The sequence below is a fragment of the Stigmatopora argus genome, chromosome 9 (assembly GCF_051989625.1).
Source record: "Stigmatopora argus isolate UIUO_Sarg chromosome 9, RoL_Sarg_1.0, whole genome shotgun sequence".
NCBI lineage: Eukaryota > Metazoa > Chordata > Actinopteri > Syngnathiformes > Syngnathidae > Stigmatopora > Stigmatopora argus.
In genome coordinates, this window is record NC_135395.1 from 13,217,752 (window position 1) to 13,241,842 (window position 24,091).

General features: G+C 43.0%; 1 protein-coding gene across 3 annotated transcripts; it reads left to right on the forward strand.

Annotated features, from left to right (window-relative positions):
* Positions 1 to 1,028: 1,028 nt before the first annotated feature.
* On the forward strand, positions 1,029 to 23,514 carry ankhd1 (ankyrin repeat and KH domain containing 1). 3 transcript variants are annotated; one of them, XM_077609408.1, is made up of 39 exons: positions 1,029 to 1,501; positions 3,817 to 3,970; positions 9,775 to 9,931; positions 10,254 to 10,401; positions 10,538 to 10,685; positions 10,774 to 11,007; positions 11,089 to 11,183; positions 11,387 to 11,542; positions 11,857 to 11,938; positions 12,069 to 12,260; positions 12,353 to 12,462; positions 12,609 to 12,696; positions 12,808 to 12,935; positions 13,037 to 13,180; positions 13,461 to 13,563; positions 13,656 to 13,918; positions 14,067 to 14,354; positions 14,792 to 15,245; positions 15,343 to 15,482; positions 15,551 to 15,662; positions 15,864 to 16,009; positions 16,078 to 16,220; positions 16,439 to 16,652; positions 16,769 to 16,944; positions 17,225 to 17,387; positions 17,476 to 17,571; positions 17,681 to 17,797; positions 17,888 to 18,056; positions 18,264 to 18,460; positions 18,541 to 18,884; positions 19,259 to 19,411; positions 19,485 to 19,634; positions 19,751 to 21,278; positions 21,443 to 21,632; positions 21,704 to 21,829; positions 21,933 to 22,184; positions 22,270 to 22,454; positions 22,664 to 22,831; positions 22,909 to 23,514. In XM_077609408.1, the coding sequence occupies exons 1-39, from the start codon at positions 1,223 to 1,225 to the stop codon at positions 22,966 to 22,968; spliced, it is 8,052 nt and encodes a 2,683-aa protein (XP_077465534.1). In that variant the 5' UTR covers positions 1,029 to 1,222; the 3' UTR covers positions 22,969 to 23,514. The 3 variants fall into 3 exon arrangements, with proteins under 3 accessions (XP_077465534.1, XP_077465535.1, XP_077465536.1); XM_077609409.1 differs by having other exon boundaries at positions 21,963 to 22,184; XM_077609410.1 differs by having other exon boundaries at positions 1,030 to 1,318.
* Positions 23,515 to 24,091: the final 577 nt, after the last annotated feature.

Consider the following 24,091-nt stretch of genomic DNA (forward strand, 5'->3'; position numbering starts at 1 on the left):
GGAACCACTATTGGGAGAGAAAAATGCATTAAATGAGCAAGGAAAAAAAAGCAATATTATCTGCAGCAAGTCGATTTTCTTCCTGAATAGCCAGTTCCTACATTGTGAAAAATAGTTCTTCTGCCTCACATTTCTGGGCTTTGACTTTTGAATCCAGACCTCTATTTCCTATGTAAAGTTTGCATGTTCTACATGTAGAGTGGTTGAAGATCTAAATTATACTTAAGTGTCAAGGTGATTGTCATATATTTTTTTAAAATTCTACAAGTTCCAAACTAGTGTAATTTGCCGCTTTGCAAAAGTTAGTTAGGCAAAGTCCTGGCACACCCACAACGAGAGAGAGGACAACAATTCCAGGAGATAGAAGATCATTCAAATACATATTAGGATTTAGATTTTGTGGATAAATCTTTCCTTATTATTTTTACATGACATATTAGATTATGGTAATAAAGGCGATTTTATTGCCTACTAAACAATGCACAATTCCTATTGAAATTTGCTTGGTATAAGTCAACACTAAAATGTATATTTCAACTTTTAAGAATTTGTTCTGTGACAAATGCACATATGAAACTGGCCTAGTGTGTATTGTATAGCTAAAAAGTTGATTGTACATAGAATTGTGATCGTACCGTTTCTTTAAGTGGGAGTCACTACTTAAGTAATGTAAATTTCGATTTTACATGGAAGTTGTACGTATAGCCATTTCTGCAGTGTGCTTATTTAGACATTCCGTCGAGCTGAATAAACTTGATGAGGAGAGTAATAAGTGTGGCCCCACAAGTGTTTTTAACATGTATGTAACGTCTCGTTGAGAGTTTATATGAACTAGTACAGCTAGCTACCAGTTAAGTTGGCCTTCCATGTCATTTCTTGACGTTCGTTATTCAGCCTCGTGATATTGGTAAACCTAACATGACGTTCGGGTCGCTGGTTTGACAAGCGTGTGCCAGAGCGAATAAAAAGCCGCCAATTTTCAGAACGAGCCAATGGAATTGCGAGTATTCTGACCATGGGCGGACTTTCTCAGAAACAGTGCGTATCGTGTTAGGTTGTTAGAAAGTTAATGGCTGGGGGAAAGAGAACCTCCTCAACCATAGCTTCGGGAGAGTTTCTGGATTCCCTGTAGTAAAACAACGCAAATAGCCTAAAAGGAAGAGCCTGGACGGACGCTTAAATCAACAACTAGCTCGTTAACCCAAGTATCGTGAAAATAAGTATGCAGGATGCAGTAGCCGGGACGGCAATGCTGACGGACGGCTTCGAGGACGAGATTGACTCGGTGACTCCTCGCTCCCCAGTGGCAGGGATGGGGGTAGGAGCGACACCAGGAGGAGTCGGGCTAGGGGGCATTGGTATCGGTGTGGGTGGAAAGAAAGTACGCTTATACGGGGAGCCTGGTGGGCCTTCCGCGGAAAGACTGGATTTCAAACTAGCGGCTGCGGCCGTCATCTCTTCGGGTCCGGGATCCGGCAGCGACGAGGACGAGGTTTCCGAGGTAGCTGAGCTGAGCTAAGCTAGTTAGCTAAGCCTTGCCAGAACGCAAGGCTACATTCCTCCTGCGCGAACTAGCGAGCTAACGTTAGCTTGCACTTGCTAGCCACATCGTCGCAGGCCGCTAGAATGACGTAAAATAAACCCGATCTTTTTCCAAACCGCGTGTCTTTTCACTTGACGTGCCAAGTGAGTGTTTTATTCCGTTAACTTCGACAATGTGCTGACATTTAGTCGTGTTCGTTGCCTCAAATGTTTTATTTATACGGTGCAGGCTTTAACTGCGGCCTAGTCAGGGTGGACGCAACGACGGCCTCGTTTGATGCTGTCGTCTACATACCCTTTACAAATTAGTTCCTCGTATAGCTTTCCAACTACAACAAATGCACGAGGTCTGTAAAAAATGTCATTTGATTAGTACGTATTTTAGAATGAGCATGGATTTCTGTTAAATAGAAGCCCGCTCGTCCCGCGTTTAACTTTGCGAGGGACTATATTATTCGTTTAATGATTTAACTGCGAAACGGGTTTCGCTTGTTGATGTCATCATATGCCATATTTCGCCCTCGCCGTTGTAACATTGTTGTCAATATTTTGTCAACTAAGTTTTCTCTAGCGTAATCTTGATGTGTAAGAGAGTCGACCTAACTTCCCATGTGCTGGCAGTCACAGCAGTACAGGTGTGATTGCATTTTCTCAGCGCCTGCCAATAACCCACTGGCTTATCAATTTTACCTTACATTGAATCAGGACCACAAAGTCTTAACATCTAATGTCGAAATTTGGCTTTGACTTTTATCCAAATGATTCCAGGTATTATGTGGGTTATGTTTGATACTTATTCAGATTGTCATTTGATATGTCAGAAGATAGGTGGTAAGTATTTGATTTGAAGCCTATCGGTTTCCTTCGCACTAAATTTTCTTGGTGAAGACTGATATCTTCAATGACTAGAATTCAATTCATTAATATAATATCCCTTTTTATTACCTCCGAAATACTGTCAGCAGGAGGTCTGTAATGACTACTCGCAGTTTTTAATCACTGTTCTCTTCAGTGGTCTTTATTTGCGCAAAGTTGTGAGTACATTGTGCACAGGGGACTATTATCATCTACTTGTCATCTGATTTCAATATTAGTAATTTCTGGCATCATATTTTCTCTTAAAATTCCAATATGAAAAAAAAATGGAGTCCCATATTGATAGGTAAAGAGATTGCAGAATAAACTTAATGTGTAGAAAAGAATAGATGGTAATGATGTCCCTTCAGTTAGCCAGACTAGTGTGTAAGCCTGAAGAGGAGAATTTGTTGTTTTACAGCAGTCGAGACTTCACTGCTGTGGGCAGTAGCTAAAATTTGAGCCCCGGGATTAAACAGATGCCATTCCAGGCCTTTCCAGCTCTCTGGATACCAACACTCTGGGTAGTGTAGTTCAATAGTGATGAATAGTGATGTCCATTGTTGGTTATAAAAGCTCTCATAGAACAACAACCCCTGCTAGGCGTAGCGCTCTTTGGGCTGTGGTGGATTTCCTTCATGTTGCCGAATGCTACGTTTGCATTCATTTAATGTAATGCCACCTTTTTCTCATGCACGGGTTGAATGTGACCATTTGATGGGAAAAAAAGTTTTAATTGTTGCTTAGTCTAACTAAAAGGAACTATTTTTCATAGATTCACATCAATCACTAAGCTGCGAGGCCAATAGGATGCCCCTATGAAAGAAACCAAAAACACTGTCCCCTATTGTTATATTCAGCAGGGTGAATTGTTGTAAATGCAGCCTCGCTCATTGGCTGTCATTGACAGCAATGGTATCCAACGGGCTTATTGCAATAATGATTGCACCATTTTGTTAACACAAAATACAGCATAGTTAAGTCTAATAAATATAATATAACAGATATTACAAGTATTTTGTTCTGTACCTAATGAAATTTGATACCTGACCTCTGTTAGATATGTTCTCAGGTTCAAATACTAATTGTTTGAATAAAAAGAAACCACGTAAGCCTACACAGCTGTGGTATTAATGGTTAGCTGCAATAGTCTTCTCAGATGAGTCTCCACGTGTCCAAGTGTTGTATTTCTCGGGTGCATTGCTGCTGCCACTCTCCTAACCTTGTGCCCGCCTTCCTCCCATTGCTGTAAACAAACAAGGGCAGCAACCCCACTCTTTATTTTTGTATAGTCAAGTTATGTAATGTGACGTAACCATATAGTTTTCCTCATGCGCACTCATCACTGTAATTTTTATTACAAAGGTTTTCTGCGGTATGACAATAATTGACCTTTGTCCTATTCTCTGTGGTTTTCAGGTGGAGTCATTCATTTTGGATCAGGAAGATCTGGATAACCCCATTATGAAGACAGCATCAGAGTTACTTTTGTCTAGTGCAACAGACGGAGTCGATTTGAGGACTGTCGATCCAGAAACACAGGCCCGACTTGAAGCACTATTAGAAGCTGCAGGTACGATAATAATATTTACCTTATATTCTTACATTTATATTTGTTCATTTGAAAATTAACTGCAACACCAGTGGCCGATTGCCAATGTACTACAGCGAACTCTTTTGCCCTTAATTTTAAGGACGATTTCCTTTTTTCCTCCTATCTAATTTTGAATCTAAACAAGCAGGCTTTGTTTGTAGAATACCTCAGGGCAAAACTGCAAAAAAAGAGCCTCTTCCGGTTCTGCAAGTGTCATTTCAAGGCAAAATTTCAGTGTGATTTGGAGGTGTTCAGTAGTATATAGAGTAAGCCATTGGACCAGGGTGCCCTGGCCTCATTTAGGCTATGAACATTATGAGGCAGATTAACCCCGCGACGAACTTGAGCCTACAACGTATGCAGAGGACCCGTGGCAACAAATACTGGGTAATCTTTTCTCAGGCCTATTTGTCATAGACTGATTACTACAGAGAATGTTGTAACTTAAGTTCTTTTAAATATAACTGTTTTTTTATGTTATGAATGTTTTCTACATTGTAGGCAAGGTCCAAACTCCCATCTTTCAAAAGGAAGTACAGCAAGAACAGAATAAAGTTGTAGTAGTTTGGCTTTCAAAAGGAAGTATCGCAAGAACAGAATAAAGTTGTAGTAGTTTGGTCTTGTGGGTTGTCCTTAAAAGGGGGACCAGACTAGGCCTTTGTACACGAGTCCTTCTATGAAAGATAAAGGAAACATCAAACACATGTACAATCTGACAAAATAGGTCCAGACTTTTAAGGGTTAAACAGACACGGAAACAATACCTGAGGTAAATGAAGTAGACTTGATTGTGATATTGGCCTGATATTTAGAATGGGTATTTCTTTGGAAACTAGATTTTCTTGAGTTTCTGATTGCTGGAGTAGTAGCTACATGAAAGGGGCTGTCCACAACAGGTCACATTTTGCTCCAAAAGGCCACGTGTTTGTTACCTATACATTGTTACGTCCAGCTTGTCCAAAAGTAGTCGGTAGGTCTGTTTGTTTTAAAAAGGTGCAGTCTATTTGAAATTCTGTGTTCTGGCAATTGCTGGAATTTGTTTATAGTCCGTGAGTTTGGGCTTCTGCCCATAGACTGACTTGGAAAATGCGTACCGCCCAAATATCCAAAACATGGGCTTCACAAAAGGAAAACAGCAGCTGTCATGGGTGACGTCATCGGGGCTATGTCCAGTTCTTCCTCAGCTTTTCCTTCAATGATTGTTTGATCACTGAATGTGGTGCTTGGTGTTGGATTAGCGCTTCCGAACTTCACTCATGATTAATCTGTTGGAACTTAATGAAAAAAATGATTATTCTTGGTTTATTAGCCATTATTGGAGAGCGATGAAGTTGTCCTTTCATCTGCATAAATTTCAACGCATTTGTTGTAAGTTAATGGCATCGGCACATGGTGGGTTGCATACTGTGAGGTTTTTAAATTTATTTTATTGATGGCGCCCGAGTGCGAATAGTAAAAAAAAAGGTTACTTTAAAAAAAGGGTCTTAAAGAGTATGAGTGGAAGGAAGGCTTACAAAGGTATTTTATTTGTATTGTTACTCTTGATTTTATACACAGGTCAATCTTCGTTACAAAAAAAGTTTATCTAAATTTGTTGAGGATAAGGAGTTTGTTAAAATATTTGGACTTTATTCAAGTAGTAATGGTATCCTACTTTTATATATAATTTAGAAGCAGTGGTTAACATAAGACTTGCATCTTACTGAGAACATAAGAGAGCAAATTCTTAGTGACATTATAACAGCTGGTATTTAGATAAACAAAGAGCTGTTTTTAATTTGATTTTGATAAACAAAGAGCTGTTTTTAATTTGATCCTTGACCATGAAATGAACTGGAGGCAAAGTTGTTTTTCACACTCTAACAGCCATTAGCTACAGTTTGAAATTCCCCCTTTTTTAATTTCAAATTTAATTTTGTTATTCAATGTGTTTTCCTGTTAAGTCAAATTTGTGGCTTTCTGGACTTTGAATGCGTGTTAAAATCCTTTTTAATGTTTGCTATTGTTACAGACCACATGCTATTATTGACCTTAAGCGTAATAAAAAAAAATGCAATGCAGGTTCAAATAATAGGAACTGCCCTGGTAGCTAAGCTGATCCCCTTGTGCAGTGCAAGTCGGGGCAAAATATTTTCCCCTATAGTAGAATTAAAATAATTGTAGTTATATATAAGTGTTTTATACCATGGCAAATATGTTACACTATCTTTTTAAGCCTACTTGTGCTGTTGAAAGCAGTAGGCCAAAAGTGAACCATATATATATATTTTTTAACTTCCAAACTGAATCAAATTGTAATTGAATGGTGAAGTAATTAGGAGTTATACCCACTTGGATCTAGTGCAGGGGTGGCCAACTCCAGTCCTCGAGAGCCACAATCCGGTCTGTTTTCCATATCTCCCTCCACCAACACACCTGAATCAAATAATCAACTCATCAGCAAGCTGTCCAGAAGCTTAATACCAATCCCGATGATTTGATTCAGGTGTGTTGGTGGAGGGAGATATGGAAAACAGAGCGGATAACGGCTCTCGAGGACCGGACTTGGCCACCCCTGATCTAGTGTGTATCGAATTGGGCTCGTGCCAAATATTGCAACCCGAAGACTAGTCAATGTACAAAATCCCAAACCACAGTGCGACCTCTACTTACAAAGTTCTCTACATATGAAATATCCAGGTTACGAAACGCCTCAATGGCAAAATTTGGTCTCTGGATAAGAATGAAATTCAAGCTATGAAACGCACAATCTAAAACATATTTTACATAGAATTGATATACCCTGATAATTTTTGAGGGGCTTAGTTGGTAGTATTGGGGGCCTTGGAGCGGAAACTGGCCTATATGTAAAATGCGTCTCTGCTCATGAAAAATTTAAGTTACAAAACTACCGAATCATTTCATAACTAGTGGTACCAATGTATTATGCCATTGTATTTTAAACTAAATTCTGTACAAAGTAAAAATAAGTGAAAACACGAAAAGAAAAAAAGTGAGTTTGCTCATCAGTTTTTTTGTATTACATGGTTTAAAAATGAGTTGCATTGTGGGATATTGTCCCCATTTTGAGGTAATGGTATCCATGGTGAATGCAAACATGACCTGTGGTGCATGGTGAAAAAATCAAAATGCCAAAATGCAAGAAAGTAAAGAGGATCTACAGGTAACATTGCACCACAATCCCTCAGTGAAATATTTACCAGCAAACTCTTTAACCATGGCCGAATGTGGAACCCAGGCAGTTTTTCAGCACACTCAGTTTGGATAATTCTCACTGGCTAGGACATGGCTTCTTCCTTGTTCCAATTATGTCGTTGCTCTATCTCTGTGGAAGTATTCGGACTTGTGCTTACAGTTGGATTTGTTGAGGACAGTTTTACTCAGTGGTCTTTTCTGCTGCGCCCTTCGGTTAAACCGCTTCATTGCGAAACCTGCCGAACAGATATGAGAATGTATCAGTATTGACAGTGTTAGGGCGAGATGATTTGTTGTTTTTGGATCGAAATCTTAATTGCAGACAATACAATCAATCCTGCGATGACTAAAGGTTGACTCCCAACTAGTTCTGAATCTATTTCCTCATTTTTAACACTTGTATGTCCTCCACTACTATTTTACCATGCTCAACAATCAGATGCATGTTACTGCATGACTTTGGCAAGGCACACGCACTAATCAGCCCAGATTTGGTTTAGGAAGAAGAAATAGCCTCATTGATAGATGCCTGCTTCTATAGAATTTCCAGTGAATGCTCCAACTCTAATGCAAGCTTTTTTCTCCAAATAACTAAGCCTCGCCTATATTTTTGACAAGCATCGTTATCACTACAGGTGGTCAAGGAGTTGCGAATCATGCGACACTGACGTCGCAAGAAAGAGAATATGGGGCGACACTGATTGAGCAAGATCGAGATGTTTTCTTTATTGCAGCACCATGTAGTATGCTTGCATGAACATTAGTTTTGGGTTCATCTTCTCAAATATTTTTCAACACTTAGTCTGAAATGCGAAATATCTAATTAAATTATACAAAAATATATAGATCTTTACCAATCATGATGTTCAGATGTATTTTTTGAGCATGGATAGAACTTAATTTCTGGGATTTTAAATCCATGGGTACAGAACAATAACTCAAATTGAAGGATGATTATTTGGGGGGTGTACAGTATACATCAATGAATTTTTTTTAAATAAATATAGTGGTAGATATTCTAAAATACTCTTCAACTGATGTTTTGTCTGAAACTGAAAGAGGAAACCAAGCTAAAAAACAGAAATGGCATTTCTGTTTAGGCAAGTTGCAGAATGGAGAGCACTACAACATTTTCTGTAAATTTGATACAAAACCGGTTTTGCTAGGTGTAAAAGTCTGCAAACCTTTATCAGACTAAATGTAGGTCATCAGCAACAGTGGCTTTTCCCAAATGCTTTCTCTTTCCCCATTCACGCTTCTTTGGCTCTCTTGACATGACAAATTCACAGATGCAGCGCACATGACTCACTTTTCTTCAAGCTGTGCGCTTTCTTTTCCTCATGCTGACCACTGTATCCAGTTTTGTTTTTCTCAAATTTTCGCTACCTGCTGCCATAGTGCCCATATATTTCACGGGGGATTATGCAAGTCCACATTACTGATCACCATTTGAGAACTGAAATCTACGTTAACGCCAAGAACTTGGCTTGAAGTGCCCTGGCAATGCAACAGTCATTGTTGCTGTGGCTAAATGAACGGCACATTTAAAAAAGACGCCAAGCCCAAATACACTTCCAATGAATGGACTTTTGGTGTTGAAATCTATTGTTAGTTAGCTATTTACAAATTGTTGATTGACGTTGATGAAAGTAAATGCTGGTTTTATTTTCCTAAGTAAAATATTAAGTCAACATTAAAATAACACTGAAGTCATTTATTTGCACAAAATGACTTTCTTTTAGAATCCAACAATTTACTCCCGGAAACGTTATTTTTCCTCAATGTTTTATTGTGGAACTTTTTCTAAAATAAAAATTGCTCCTTTTGAGTGAATAAATAAGTATATATTTTATACAAAGTTAACAAGCGGAATTTGCCAATGCATGGGAGGAAAGCATTAATATTTATTTTAGTGTGTTTCTAGTTTTCTCACCATCCTTCCTATTTTTCACTTAAGTGAGAAGAACCCAATGACAGCCCCACCATGTAATAATTTAGATAGTATTGAAGCAGTTTACACAAAGTTCTAGTTATGGCAGTGTATTTTCTATCGTCAGTAGCAATGTATGTGTCGTGACAAATAAAAATGACAATCACTCCTTAACTATAAACATTGAGGCGGGAAATTAATTTTACGAGCCCCGTGACTGAGTCGTCTATAATGCTAATTATGTGTTGATATAATTAGACAAGATTGTGTGTGCTTTTAAAGGTCAGCCAAACCCATTAAAATGGCTGGGACTGAAGAGGTCGTCCTGTGAAGGTGTCTGTGATTGAACAAATATAGCAAAAATATGTATACATTTACTAGTCTCACAGCTGTAGTTGGCTGGAAAAAATACTTGAACTGTGCCAAATTTGAGGGGAATATAGAGCCCTGTTTATTGAAATTAATGGAGTAAAAAAAAGTTGAGCCAAATTAACAAATGCTTGTGTGTGTTTCTGTGTGCCCCCCCACCCCCTCTTTCTGTATGCTGCTACTAACCTTGGATTGGTTTGGCTGGACTGGACTTGCACCCTCATCGGATCTGGTTTGGTTGTGCTCCCCTATGGTTTGCCTTGCCCTCTGCCATATGGTGTTTTGCCAGGTATCGGTAAACTTTCCACTGCCGATGGTAAAGCTTTTGCAGATCCCGAAGTGCTGCGACGACTGACGTCATCTGTGAGTTGTGCCCTGGATGAGGCTGCAGCTGCGTTGACGCGTATGAGGGCCGAAAACACACTTAACGCTGGCCAAGCCGACAAGTATGTATCAGTATTATTTTTTTTTGTTTTCAACATCTCAGATGACAGATCCATAAAAGTTTTAGCTTCTCACGTATCCTTGTTTACTTGTTCTTTCGCCACACACTAAAGTATTTTTAAATTACCGCCCATGTTTACGAATGTCATTGTCATGGAAAGTATGTGGAAACCTGATCCAAGCTCATTTCTCAGCATTGTCTCGTCATCAACGTCCTATGCGTTAGGACATTTTGATTCAATTTCAATTAGGCTTGTATAACAATTAAGGTAATTGTGTGTTCACCTGTCATTGTGGTAATTGCAGCAGTCTGGTTGTTTTCAGCCGTAGTTTAGCGGAGGCGTGCTCGGATGGTGATGTCAACGCTGTGCGCAAACTGCTGGATGAGGGGCGAAGTGTCAACGAACACACGGAGGAAGGGGAGAGCCTCCTATGTCTAGCTTGCTCGGCTGGCTATTATGAACTTGCACAGGTACGTCAATTCGAATCTGAAATGTATAATATCACATGCCCTCAAATAGTTAAAAAAAAAAAGTGATTATTTGCTTGTTTTGACTGTCTCAATAGCAGCGAATTGACAGTTGGAACGCATGTATTTTCCTATATAGGTCTTGTTGGCCATGCACGCCAATGTGGAGGACCGAGGCTTAAAAGGGGATATATCGCCACTTATGGCTGCAGCTAGTGGGGGTTATGTGGACATTGTCAAGCTGCTCCTTGTACATGGAGCAGATGTAAACGCACAATCCTCCACAGGTGAAACCTGCCTTTATAATTGTGACCATTTGCGATTTCTTTGTTCTTACCTGGTTTTAATCTGCTTTGTTGCTTTTTGTACCCGTAGGCAACACAGCTTTGACGTACGCATGTGCTGGCGGCTTTGTGGATGTGGTGAAGGTGCTACTCAAAGAGGGTGCTAACATCGAGGACCACAATGAAAACGGGCACACACCTCTAATGGAGGCAGCCAGTGCAGGCCATGTCGAGGTGGCCCGGGTACTCCTAGAGTATGGCGCTGGCATTAACACCCATTCGAATGAGTTTAAAGAGAGTGCTCTCACGCTTGCCTGCTACAAAGGTTGGAACCAAATCGATTACATTAGCATTTTTAACAACTGTTACTCAAACCTGTTTAACCAAGCGCTTTAACGCCATGTAGGTCACTTGGATATGGTGCGCTTTCTGTTGGAGGCTGGCGCAGACCAAGAGCATAAGACTGATGAAATGCACACAGCACTGATGGAGGCCTGCATGGTGAGCATCTGACCTCAATCTTTACTTTCTTTGGGCCGTTTAAGTGTCCGAGCTGTTCTCATGTACAAATAGCATGGGAATGAAATAAAGGAGCCATCTTGCCCTGCCAGTATTCTGCTTTCAGGGGTAGTTACACTTCCAGATGTTACATATTCATTCAGATGCTTATCTCTGCATTCTTTGTGTGTGTCTCGCTGTCCCAGGATGGACATGTGGAGGTGGCGCGGCTGCTGTTGGACAGCGGCGCGCAGGTCAACATGCCAGCAGATTCTTTTGAGTCACCACTTACCCTTGCAGCTTGCGGAGGACACGTGGAACTGGCAGCCTTGCTCATAGAGAGGGGAGCCAATTTGGAGGAGGTGCGTAAAAGACATCTCTGAAAATTGAAAATATGTCCCACGTAAAATATATCAATTGTCTTTCCATTTGTAATAAATTGTAGATGTATCATTTTTCGTTTCTTCACACCTTAGAAAATAAGACCTGGTGGCACTTTGGTGTCCTGAATGAGAACAGAAGGATCTCATTGTTTATGCTTCAATATGTAAATCAGCACTTAGATCATTTTAGGCTAAAAGCCACCAATTCAATGCTTAAGTACATGTCGATAAGTTGGTTAAACTACAATGTACTTGTGGGACCTTAATGTCTGATGAGGCTTGTTTATGTCCAGGTTAATGATGAGGGCTACACCCCATTAATGGAAGCTGCAAGAGAAGGCCATGAAGAGATGGTAGCGCTTCTACTTGCACAAGGTACTAGGATTTGCCCTTAGGTGCTAAATTATTTCAGCATAAGTTATACCATAGTACCAATATTTTCTTTGGCGTAAAGACCCTCATCTAGCAATACAAATACATGCTAATGTTTTTTCTTTCTTTCCAGGTGCTAACATCAACGCCCAGACAGAAGAGACTCAGGAGACAGCGCTTACTCTAGCATGCTGCGGGGGCTTCTTGGAAGTGGCTGACTTTCTCATCAAAGCGGGGGCTGACATTGAGTTGGGCTGCTCTACTCCCCTCATGGAAGCAGCGCAGGAAGGCCATCTGGAGTTGGTCAAATATCTACTGGCAGCAGGTTCGTGCAAAGTAGCAAGACGACCATCGGAGCACTTTGAACCATTTTGTTATTGTGATCGTAAAAATTGTGTGTGATTTGCGTCTATTCAGGGGCAAACGTTCATGCCACCACAGCAACTGGTGATACAGCACTGACATACGCGTGTGAAAATGGTCACACGGATGTTGCGGACGTTCTCCTGCAGGCTGGAGCTAACCTGGTACTACATTTTTCCTGAAACAACTGCTTGTTTCAATTAACTCTACCCCAAAACATGTATTTATAGTTACAACTGTTGGAACTTTATTATTTCTAACGGTAATTTGAAAAGAAAAATAATAGTAATTTGTTGTATTTCCGTTTCAGGAACATGAGTCTGAAGGTGGACGGACACCCTTGATGAAAGCAGCAAGAGCGGGGCATCTCTGCACAGTACAGTTCCTTATCAGCAAAGGTGTTTTATTTTTTAATGTTGACAAAACTAGGTTTGAATGAACTTAGATTTTTAGAAACCAAGGAAATATACAACCGACATTTTTTTTCCGTTTTAACTTTCCATTTACAGGTGCTAATGTGAATAGAACTACCGCCAATAATGATCACACAGTGGTGTCTCTGGCCTGTGCTGGAGGGCATTTGGCTGTTGTGGAGTTGTTGCTGGCTCATGGGGCGGACCCTACCCACAGACTCAAAGTATGTGTTATAGGAATGTGTGTTTTCATGCATCAAAAGAAGAGTATTAACGATTATTCCGTCAAATACAAATTGTCTTTATTTATTTTTTCTCTCTATAGGATGGTTCGACCATGTTGATTGAAGCTGCTAAGGGTGGCCACACGAATGTCGTGTCCTACCTGTTGGACTATCCCAACAACATTCTTTCTGCTCCGGCCCCTGATCTCTCCCAACTCACTCCCCCCTCTCAAGATGCGTCTCAGGTAAATGGAGCAACAGTATTAATTAAGCATGTACAGTACACAGGGTTTCTCTGGAAAAAGATAAACATACTGGGGGAAACCCTCGGTATTAGTGATGCCCCCATCTGATTTCGTTATTGGAAATTGGTTCCACCATGTGAATTACCGCTAATCTTCACTTTCTCAAGAGGTCAAATGTAATTGGACATCCTAACAGAGTAGGCGACTCTAATTCGCCCTCAAAGTAATAGCTCTCCATTTTTCCAATTCTCTCTTGGAAAATTATAATCTGTACTTGCAGGTTCCTCGTGTCCCATTCCAAGCTCTTGCTATGGTGGTTCCCCCTCAGGAGCCTGACCGGGCCCCATCGAACCTCACAACACCCCCACCTGTCTCAAGCAAAGGTATTGTGTGCCTATACAAGATCTAACTTTTAAAAGTAATTCTGTTTAGTGCTAATTGAAATAACTTTTTCCTCTGTACTGTTCTCATTCAGCTGCCTCCAAGCAGAGACAGGCAGCACTACAGCCTGGTGTCCCCAGCTCAGTTGGCCGGGGGACTGAAGCAGAGCCTCTGCCGCCCTTCCATCTTTGCCAGCCGCTGGAGTGCATTGTGGAGGAGACTGAGGGAAAACTGAATGAGCTAGGCCAGCGGATCAGCGCTATTGAAAAAGCACAGCTTCAGTCGCTAGAACTTATCCAAGGGGAGCCACTCACCAAAGACAAAATTGAGGAGTTGAAGAAGAGTCGAGAAGAGCAGGTAATGCCTTTGTCCAGATGCATACAGTCAAGGTCTAGACTCAATCCCCTCTGTATTTCAGTCCTAATTATTAGATCTTCTCTTATCTAAATTTTGTGTGAAAGCAGCACCCTGGCATGTTTGGTTTACCTGTTTGTTGTCTTCTCAGGTTCAGAAGAAAAAGAAAATCTTGAAGGAGCTGCAGAAGGTAGAACGCCAGTTGCAGCTAAAAACACAGCAACAGTTCACCAAAGAATACATGGAGGCAAAGGGCTTAAAAGAAGAGCAGGAGGCCGGACAGAGTCAAGGCCCGGGTCCAGGGCCTGGAGGTACCTCCTCTGTTCCTGGATCTCTTCCTCTCTCGCCAGCTGCCCTTGTACGCTCCAGCTCTGACACAGATGAAGAGGCCAACAAAGACGGGGAGCAAGATGAACTGCCCGGAGAAGATGAGGAAGAGGTTAATTTAAAAAAAAAAAAATCATACAACTTTTTCAACACTATATTTAATTATAACTGATAGACCATTGGGAGTGGCGTTGGTTGTGACAATTTTCTCCTCTTGAATGAATATCGTAGAATATTAACTAATCATAGATTATTCATTTATTACAGGGAAGCTTAATTGCATTTGACATACTTCAGGACTTTTTCTTTATTTTCCCAATAAGGGAGGAACATTAACAATAATGGACGATAGATAACTGAATGTTTTTTTGACATTATGTATGATAATGTTTACAATATGGTTTCAACAGAAAAGAAGGCAATCAATTTTTAATTTAAATCTAATCCAGAAGCGAATGTCAACAACTTGTTCTAGCCATAGTTGGTCTGCCTACTGCTTGCATCAACAAACCCTGTTCTCCCATATATAAATTGCCATACCTATGTCAGGACGAGGAAGATGACGACGACGACGATGATGATGACGACGAGGAAGATGAGGAAGAGGAGGAGGAAGAGGAAGGTTCAGATGATGAGGGAGATGGAGAAGAGGACGATTACACCAAGCTTCCTCAAGTGGGAACAATCCTCTGCAGAGATGGGCCACAGCAGCCGCCACTGCCCCTAACACCACAGGCCCAGCCACCACCTCTGCCTCTCCAGGCTGCCTTCGTCCCTGTCCAGCCTTTGCCTGACTACAACCCCGCAGACTACCCAGGGAGCAATAGTCCCGACCTTCAAAGGGTGCTTGTTGGACAGCAGATGCTTGGTCAACAACAGCAGGTTCAAGGTCAACAGTTGGCCGGCTTAGGGCCTGGAATGCTACCTCAGGCATCCCCAGACGGACTCATGGTTGCTACACCTGCACAGACGCTAACGGATACTCTGGATGACATCATGGCAGGTCGGTGCCTGACTTGACCAAAATGACCTGTGAAAATGAGGAACACTGTTATACCCATAATTCAATGCTTCTAACTTTGTCTTTATTGGCATTTCAGCTGTGAGCAGCCGCGTGCCCATGCTGAACACAACCACCTCACCTACTCCCTTGTCACAACCACCTCCACAAGCATCTGGCAACGTCTCCTCACCACCATCTGTTCTACCCCTCTACCCCTCTGTTGATATTGATGCACACGTAAGACACTTTTTATCAATGCACACATAAAATGCTCAAAAATGACGAAAATTGTTTTCCCTCCGCAGACGGAGAGTAACCATGACACCGCGCTGACGTTGGCCTGTGCTGGAGGACACGAGGAGTTGGTGTCTGTCCTAATTGCACGGGGAGCTAACATTGAGCACCGTGATAAAAAAGGTACAGTGGACCCTGCAAATTACATCAAAACAAATGTTTAAGTTACATTCAGTATATAAAGGATTTAGGATGACACTTAAAAGATGGAAGGCATTGAGATTCATTAAACTAGGATGACAAGAAAGGGTCTTTGTGCTTGAAGGCTGTTCTCAACATGTTGAATTTTCTTTACATTTTTATATTGTCTCTATTTCCGTCTAGGTTTTACCCCTCTCATCCTGGCTGCCACCGCTGGTCATGTCGGTGTTGTGGAAGTGCTTCTCGACAAAGGGGGTGACATTGAGGCACAATCTGAGAGAACCAAAGACACACCTCTCTCCTTAGCCTGCTCGGGGGGACGACAGGAGGTACAATTACTTCAACAAACTTTCACTTTTCATCATACTAATTCGTCTTTCTCATTTTTTTGAATCAGGTTGTTGAGTTGCTACTGCTACGAGGAGCCAATAAAGAGCACCGCAATGTTTCCGATTACACACCTTTAAGCCTTGCAGCGTCTGGCGGTTATGTCAACATCATCAAGATACTTCTCAATGCTGGAGCTGAAATCAACTCCCGGTGAGGGGCATCTACCTTAAGTTCCCAACTTCTTTTAATGGTTTCATTATACGCTCAACTTTGCACTGAGTTCATGATGACCATTTTAAGATGTTTTCCCCCCCACTTGTTCATTTGCGTTTTGTGGTCTGAAATCTCAATGATAGTATATAATATTGTACCTCATAATTTGGTGATGGCTTTTTTTGAATATATTTTTTGTTTCAACTGTCAACCAGGACTGGCAGCAAACTTGGAATCTCTCCTCTGATGCTGGCAGCAATGAATGGTCATGTTCCGGCAGTCAAGTTGTTGCTAGATATGGGCTCAGACATCAATGCCCAAATTGAGACCAACAGAAACACAGCTCTGACCTTAGCCTGCTTCCAGGGGCGGGCTGAGGTTGTAAGCCTGCTGCTTGACCGAAAGGCCAATGTTGAACATCGTGCAAAGGTGTTTTTATTTTTGTGTGTTTTTTCTTTCAGTGTCGGTCTGCTGTAGGTTAAATAATACTGTCAACTATTTTTATGCCAGTTTTTCTAAGTTAACATATGTCTCACTTTATGCAGACTGGGCTTACTCCTCTGATGGAAGCAGCCTCAGGAGGCTATGCTGAGGTGGGCCGTGTGCTCTTGGATAAAGGTGCGGATGTAAACGCTCCACCTGTTCCCTCATCAAGAGACACTGCTCTCACCATCGCTGCTGACAAAGGGCATTACAAGTTTTGTGAGCTGCTTATCAATAGGTAGGAATTCTTCTATTTGATGGCTGTAAATCACATTTTTAGACCTCTGATCCTGGAGGAAAAAGGTTGAAAAATGGCACTAATTCCAAATGCAGCTATTTTGAGACACCAATTAAATTCACACATTGATAAAATGTCTGACCACGTCTCTGGCAACTTAATGGAATAATTGGCCTTTAGTTACCTTTTTCTTCTCTTCATAGTTGGTCAGTTTAGCTTTTAATACAATTCTGCAATTGTAACTATCTATGTGACTCTTAATTCCATCTCAATTATATAGAGGGGCCCATATTGATGTACGTAACAAGAAAGGAAATACACCTCTCTGGCTGGCAGCTAATGGCGGCCATTTTGACGTGGTCCAGCTATTGGTGCATGCAAGCGCTGATGTGGATGCAGCTGACAACCGCAAGATTACCCCCCTCATGGCTGCTTATCGCAAGGTGCAGTGGTGTCACCATTAGTGATTTTTCATTTTTTAAATGACGTTGAACTTTAGAAGAAATTTATCTATTTACCTACATGTTATAGGGTCATGTTAAAGTTGTCCAGTACCTTGTCAAGGAAGTCAACCAGTTCCCATCAGATATTGAGTGCATGAGATACATAGCCACAATTGCAGACAAGGTAGGCATTTACTTAATTTTAATTGACAGGATACATCAAAGCATTACTTTGGCTTAGCCAGAAAAAAATGCAGGAAAAGTTCAGTTTAAAGAGACTTATTTCTCTGCAGGAGCTTTTGAAGAAGTGCCACCAATGCATGGAGACTATTGTCAAAGCCAAAGACCAACAGGCAGCCGAAGCCAACAAAAACGCAAGCATTCTCCTTAAGGAACTAGATCTGGAAAAGGTAATGACAGCCATGTAGCCCCACACAGTTGTAGTTCTCGTGCAATTTTACCGTGTTAGCCAACCACCATTTTATGGATCTTCTTTGCAGTCCCGAGAGGAGAGCAAAAAGCAGGCTCTGGCTGTCAAGCGAGAAAAGCGCAAGGAGAAGCGCAAGAAGAAGAAGGAGGAACAGAAGAGGAAGCTGGAGGAGGAGGAAGGGCAAAAAGTGAAGGAGGATTCATCGGATATGCAGGAAATGAAGGAGGATTCTGCTGAAGGTGATTTTTAATGTCTAATGTTACAAATAGTAACACTTTCAACTTTCGTTTTGTGTGGCGAGTGCCAAATGCAAGTGTATGATGACTCATATTTCCCAAGTGTTCATGCACTATAAGAATTTCGCTGTAGATAAGATCCTATTAAACAAAATTTATAACAGGGAAGTTAGTCCTGAATTAATATGTGCTACTTTTCCCCTTTTTCAGAATCAGAGGTTCCAATTGAGCCTCCCAGTGCAACTACCACGACCACCATTGGGATATCTGCCACCTCAACCACTTTCACCACAGCATTTGGTAAGAAGAGAGCAAGTGTAACCACGACCATGAGTACCAACCGCAAGAACAAAAAGAACAAGACGAAGGAGTCTCCCAATGAACCTATAATATTACAGGATCCCCAGGTGTGCAACTGTTTTGTCGTTAGTCCTTTTTGCATTTGGCAGACCTGAATTTCACATCAAATCCTTCTGACACTTACTAGGTTGCACTAGCACAACACAAGGCTGACAAGAACAAAATCCACGGTGAGCCCCGAGGTGGAGGTGGTGGAGTGACGGGGGGAAACAGCGACTCGGACCCTCTGGACAGCACCGACTGTGCTAGTGAAAGCAGCAGCAGTGGCGGAAAGAGTCAGGAGCTTAACTACCTTCCCGACCTCACTTCATCGACTTCCTCCTCATCCTCTTCTTCTTCATCCTCCTCGGCCCCACCCTCAGGGCCCCCCCAAAACCAATCTGTTGTGGTTGGCCCCGAAAAAAGACACTGTCCACAGCCTCCGTCAGAGAGCAAGATGGTCACAGTCTCCATCTCAAAACCAACACAGAGGTAAGTCAACAGGAGCCCTGAGGAACCTTGATTTGAAGTTTACATCTATCTGTTGGAACGTCGAAAATCATTCAACAGTTTTTGCAAGGTTTTCTCGCAACTACGTGAAAAGCCAACCGGTTATCCACCATGTTTTGGGAGAATTAAACTAGGTAAATTTACTGCAGTGGCAAAGAGGTGGGACAGGTATTGCGCAATTTCAGCCTTATCACCAGACATGGTTAAAATAGAGTTGAATATGTATGCTTTTTCCCTCTCCATATTTCTTGCCTGGTGCCCTGGCAGGCTTATATAACACTGTAGGAAATCAGGTGTTTTTGTTATTATGGTTGTTGTCTGAATTGACATGGATTGTATTCTTTATTCCTCCACAGAGCTCCAGACATGAATGACTCCACATCAAACTCTATGCCTTCCCCGTTCAAGACCATATCTCTCCCTGTTACCTCACCCATCAGTAAGCTGAGTCTTACAAGCCCCAAGCGGGGCCAGAAGAGGGAAGACGGTTGGAAGGAAGTTGTCAGAAGGTTTGTTTTTATTTTTCTGTCCGTTTACCCCTACTTCATTTTGTTTACTGTATTTTGTTAACTTCTTTTGCAGATCTAAAAAGCTTTCTGTGCCAGCTTCTGTTGTGTCACGTATCATGGGTCGCGGGGGTTGCAACATCACGGCCATTCAAGATGTGACCGGGGCCCACATTGATGTAGACAAACAGAAGGACAAGAACGGTGAAAGAATGATCACCATAAGGTAGGTAGTTTATTTATACTAGGCATTGTCTGTCCCTTTTTAACTAAATGATAATTATTTATGCAGTTTTATTAGGTTAGTTTGTAGCCTAATTGAGGTGCGCTTTGTCGTTGCAGGGGGGGGACAGAGTCCACACGTTACGCTGTCCAGTTGATCAATGCGCTAATCCAAGACCCCGCCAAAGAGCTGGAGGATCTGATTCCTCGCAATCACATCAGAGTACCGGGCTCCAAAGGATCCTCGTCTTCCTATGGAAACAGCTCAGGGGGTGGCAGCGGTTCGAATTCCGGATCAAAGTCCCTCAGCTCACTGGTTACTTCGTCAGGCGTGTCGTTCCAGTCCTCTTCATCCGCATCATCCTCCTCCTCTCAGGCTGTAGGAAAGATGGGGAAAGGGCCGTCATCAAATGTCAGACAGCCTTTCCCGGTGTCATTGCCCCTCGCCTACGCTCACCCTCAGCTGGCCCTGCTGGCCGCTCAGACCATGCACCAGATCAGACACCCTCGGCTTCCCATGGCGCAATTCGGTGGTACGTTCTCTCCTGCCGCCAGCACTTGGGGTCCCTTCCCCGTGCGACCCGTGAGTCCCGGCAGCGCCAACAGTTCCCCCAAACATAACGGCGGCAGTGTGGCCGGCCCGGCCAGATCCAACTCGACTCCCAGTGATCACAGCAACACCGCCAGCTCTGCGATCACCACCACTACCAACACCACCACGACGAGTGCTCCCACCTCTTCGGCTGCGCCGGCCTTGCCTCACACGCCCAACGCTACGCCGTATAATCCCCAGGCCAGCATCCCCACGCCTTCCTCGGTCAGGAAGCAACTCTTCGCCCCAGAGTCCAAATCTGCCGCCGCCACTTCGGCGTCTGCCGCTGCGACTAGCAGCAGCAACACGGTACGAGGCACAGGGTCTCCCGCGCACCACTGTTCCTCTACGGCTCCAGTTAATACTTCTCAGCAGCAGGTGGGAAACATCTCCCAGGCCTCCTTGCAGCAAGTGAAAGCGGAGCTCGTTGCCGCTATGACGCCCGGAAAAGAGAAACCGCATCACGCCGAGAATCAGCCCGGGTCTATCGGCGACGGCATGGCTTCAGCAGGCTTTGCCGCAGCTGCTCTGTCTTTGGCACCCAAACCGGAACCACGGCAGCAGTTGCCTACCCCAGCCTCCTCCGTTTCTTCAAATGAGACTCCCCCGGCGCTCCTGAACTCCCAAAACAACTCCCACCTCTCCTCAATTCCTCCTTCTTCCCTCTCGCACAACGTCACACACCCTAACAACACGCTGCCACACTTCTCAGCGCCCGCGCCCAGAGTTTCCCATCGTATGCAGCCACCGGGGCCTTACTATTCCCTTCCTGAGCAACAGCAGATGCAGACGCAACAACAATCGCAGTCAGTCTTCGTGCCCTTCAATCCCCAACAAGAAAGTGTAAAACAGAGCCAAAATCAGACATCCCAGCCTACAAGTTTGACCGCGCAGGCTCAAAGCCATGCCCAAAGCTCCCTTCAGGTGTCCGCCAATCTTGGCATGATGAACGGTTCACAGATTCAGCACGCACCTAACGCCGGCAAGCAAATGCCACCCAACTTTGGTCCTGCAGGCCTCTTCAATTTCAGCAGCATCTTTGATAATAATAACCAGGTACATCAAATATGTTATATAATGTTTTTGAAACCTATGCGGCCCTGCAGGCTATTACGAAAGCTGTGGCTCTTACCATTGTGCCAAAGTGTGATTGCCGTAGTGAAATATGGACACGGCGTTGTGTTGTGCTTCTATATTGACACTCATTGCTCACGTCGCAGGTGGGAAACAATCAGGTCTGGGGTGCTTGCCATCTTCCCGCTCGTTCGCCTCCAGAGCCATCGTACTCGGGCCCACCGGCCTTTGTCAACGTGGGGCAGATGGAGAGCATGATCCCACCACCTCCTCCAGACAACTCCAAAGCTCCAGGCTACCGCTCTGCCTCTCAAAGGATGGTCAACAGCCCCATTGGTATGAACAAATTGGCATTTTATGATGATACCATCCATTCTAAGAGATTGTTTACCATCTTCACCCCACAGCATTGACCAGCTATGCCACCAGTATGTCTGGGAGTCCGGTATATCTGCACGGCCATACGGGAGTAGGTACTCCCTCATTCAGCAGGCAGCACTTTTCCCCGCACCCGTGGAGTGCATCTACATCCGGTAGGAGTTACGAAATAGCTTTGTGTAGCAGGGAAATGTATAGACTTGGCTTAACGACACCACACCCCTCAAAATGCGTCAATAAATCCTCATTCTCCATTAGGCGAGTCTCAAGTTCAACCTCCGTCGACAGTGTCAACCTCCAGCCTGTCCACTTCGGCGGTGGCACCTCCGCCCCAGCCCAAGCAAGGCGCTTCCTCACAGCAAGATCGGAAGGTTCCTCCACCCATTGGCACGGAAAGACTGGCGAGGATCAGACAGACTGGCTCGGTCAACCCCCCACTCCTCACCACCAGCTACACTGCCTCGGTTGGACAGGGTGGGATTTGGTCATTTGGCGTTGGCAGCGCTTCAGGTTAGAAAGGCTGTTTTATTTACTCAACCGTACAAAAGTTTAGATTTTTTTTGCCTGCTTTTGCTGAAACTGTGCCCTATTACAGAGGGGATGTCTGGTTGGTCCCAGCCACTGATGAGCAACCACATGATGCATCCTCAGCTGCAGGCGGAGCAGTCGGCCTTCTCTCAGCACCAGCCCATGGAGCAAGATGACACGGGTATTGCTAACCCAGCTAATAATTTCCATCAGGCTCAGCACATGCCCAGCACATACTTGGACTTCCCAAAGGTAGGCGACACAAAGCAATAACCTTGTTCTAAAATATCAACTGTCATGTTGTAACAATGAATGGCAAACATGAACTCCAGTGAATCCTGAACAAGTAACTTTCCAGACATATTAACAAGTGATCGGATATGGTCGTGTTATAGCAGACGTGACAACCGACGGCGTCCTTTCCTATAGTTAAAGTACTTTGTTTTGTTATCTGTATCCAGGGAATGCCCATGTCAATGTATGGAGGAACTATGCTGCCCCCTCATCCAACAATGGCAGAGGGGCCCGGCGGACCCATGTACAATGGTTTGCATACCGGTGACCCAGCGTGGAGCCCCATCATAAAAGTGGTCCCAAACAATGCAGATAATACTGACCCACAACAGCAGGTACTGTCTCATATTTGGCAAGTGTGTGGAGTGCTTTCATGCGTTTTACCCACTAAGCTTTTGCCTTCCAACCCCAGATGTGGCCAGGTACCTGGGCACCACACGTGAGCAACGTGCACCTGAATCACGTCAACTAGGTGGCGCTCGCCGCAACCGAAACAACACACAAACAGGCGTACCAATCAATGGATGATCCCAACCGATTAAGGCAAAGAACAAACAAAAACGACATGATATCGACGCAACACTGATAAAGAAGTGAGAGTGCAGAGCAGAGGTTGAAGAATTGTAAGTTCTCCCAAGCCCATTCTTGACGTGCCTATTTGAAATGAGAGAGGAGATAAATTGAGGAGTGTCCTGATGATTCAAACAAAAGTTTCGTTCACCTGTTCAACAGGGACTGTTCTCTGCATAGTTAGCAATTTTGACTTAAACCCGCATACCGTTCTTTGGCTACAAGGGGCTGAACAAGAAGTAGCTATTTAAATCGGCTCAGAACTAGATGATGATTATCTAAAGAGAAATCAGAACCTTTTAGAGTGGTAAATACATGTATAATTGTTTACATACTAAAAAAGGGTTAAAATGAGAGTAAATTTCATGTCGTATAGTGGCTCTACTTTATGTAGCCTGTATTAATGTGAAATATTTACCTTAATATTCAATAAAAAGATTGAAAAATATCTGGTTTTGGTGTAGTCTATTCTGATCCACAGTGGAATGAAATCAGTTGTTTATCATTAGTATTGTTTTATTTCATGTGTGGAATGGAAGAATAGCTCTGCCACGTTCTTGTGGCCACCATTTTGGGGAGGTCCACGTTGATCTTGCCATCAAAGGTTATCATAGACTTTGAAAAAAATAAAGCCTAATGCTTGTCTATTTCACTATTGATTTGCATGAGGTTGACTTTTCGTCACTACTAAAGTGTGCTAAAAAATGTAAATGTTGGGTCTTTTTCTGCCATGCAAAAGTATCATTTAGCTTTTTGGGAGTTCAAAATGCAGCATTGAGTTACTTTTTCCACATGTACAATTTAAACATTTCAAGATCATTTCTTAAACACTTCGACCACGGATTGTGGGGTTGCATGAGAGGACATGCTATTGTGTTTTTTGTCCAGAAATTGGGTGTGAATGGAGTATGATCCGCAACCATTTTGGGGTGTGGTCCATTTTCGCTGCTAGCACTAAATGAATGGACTTCTAAAATGAATGCAAATCTACAAATCCTCAAATCCTCTCACTTTCAAAGTAAAGC

Coding starts and splice junctions, on each gene's coding strand:
- ankhd1 (XM_077609408.1), top strand. CDS start 1,223: ATGCAGGATGCAGTAGCCGGGACGGCAATGCTGACGGACGGCTTCGAG. Junction 12,261..12,352: donor CAAATATCTACTGGCAGCAG/GTTCGTGCAAAG, acceptor GCGTCTATTCAG/GGGCAAACGTTCATGCCACC. Junction 15,483..15,550: donor CTGTTGATATTGATGCACAC/GTAAGACACTTT, acceptor TTCCCTCCGCAG/ACGGAGAGTAACCATGACAC.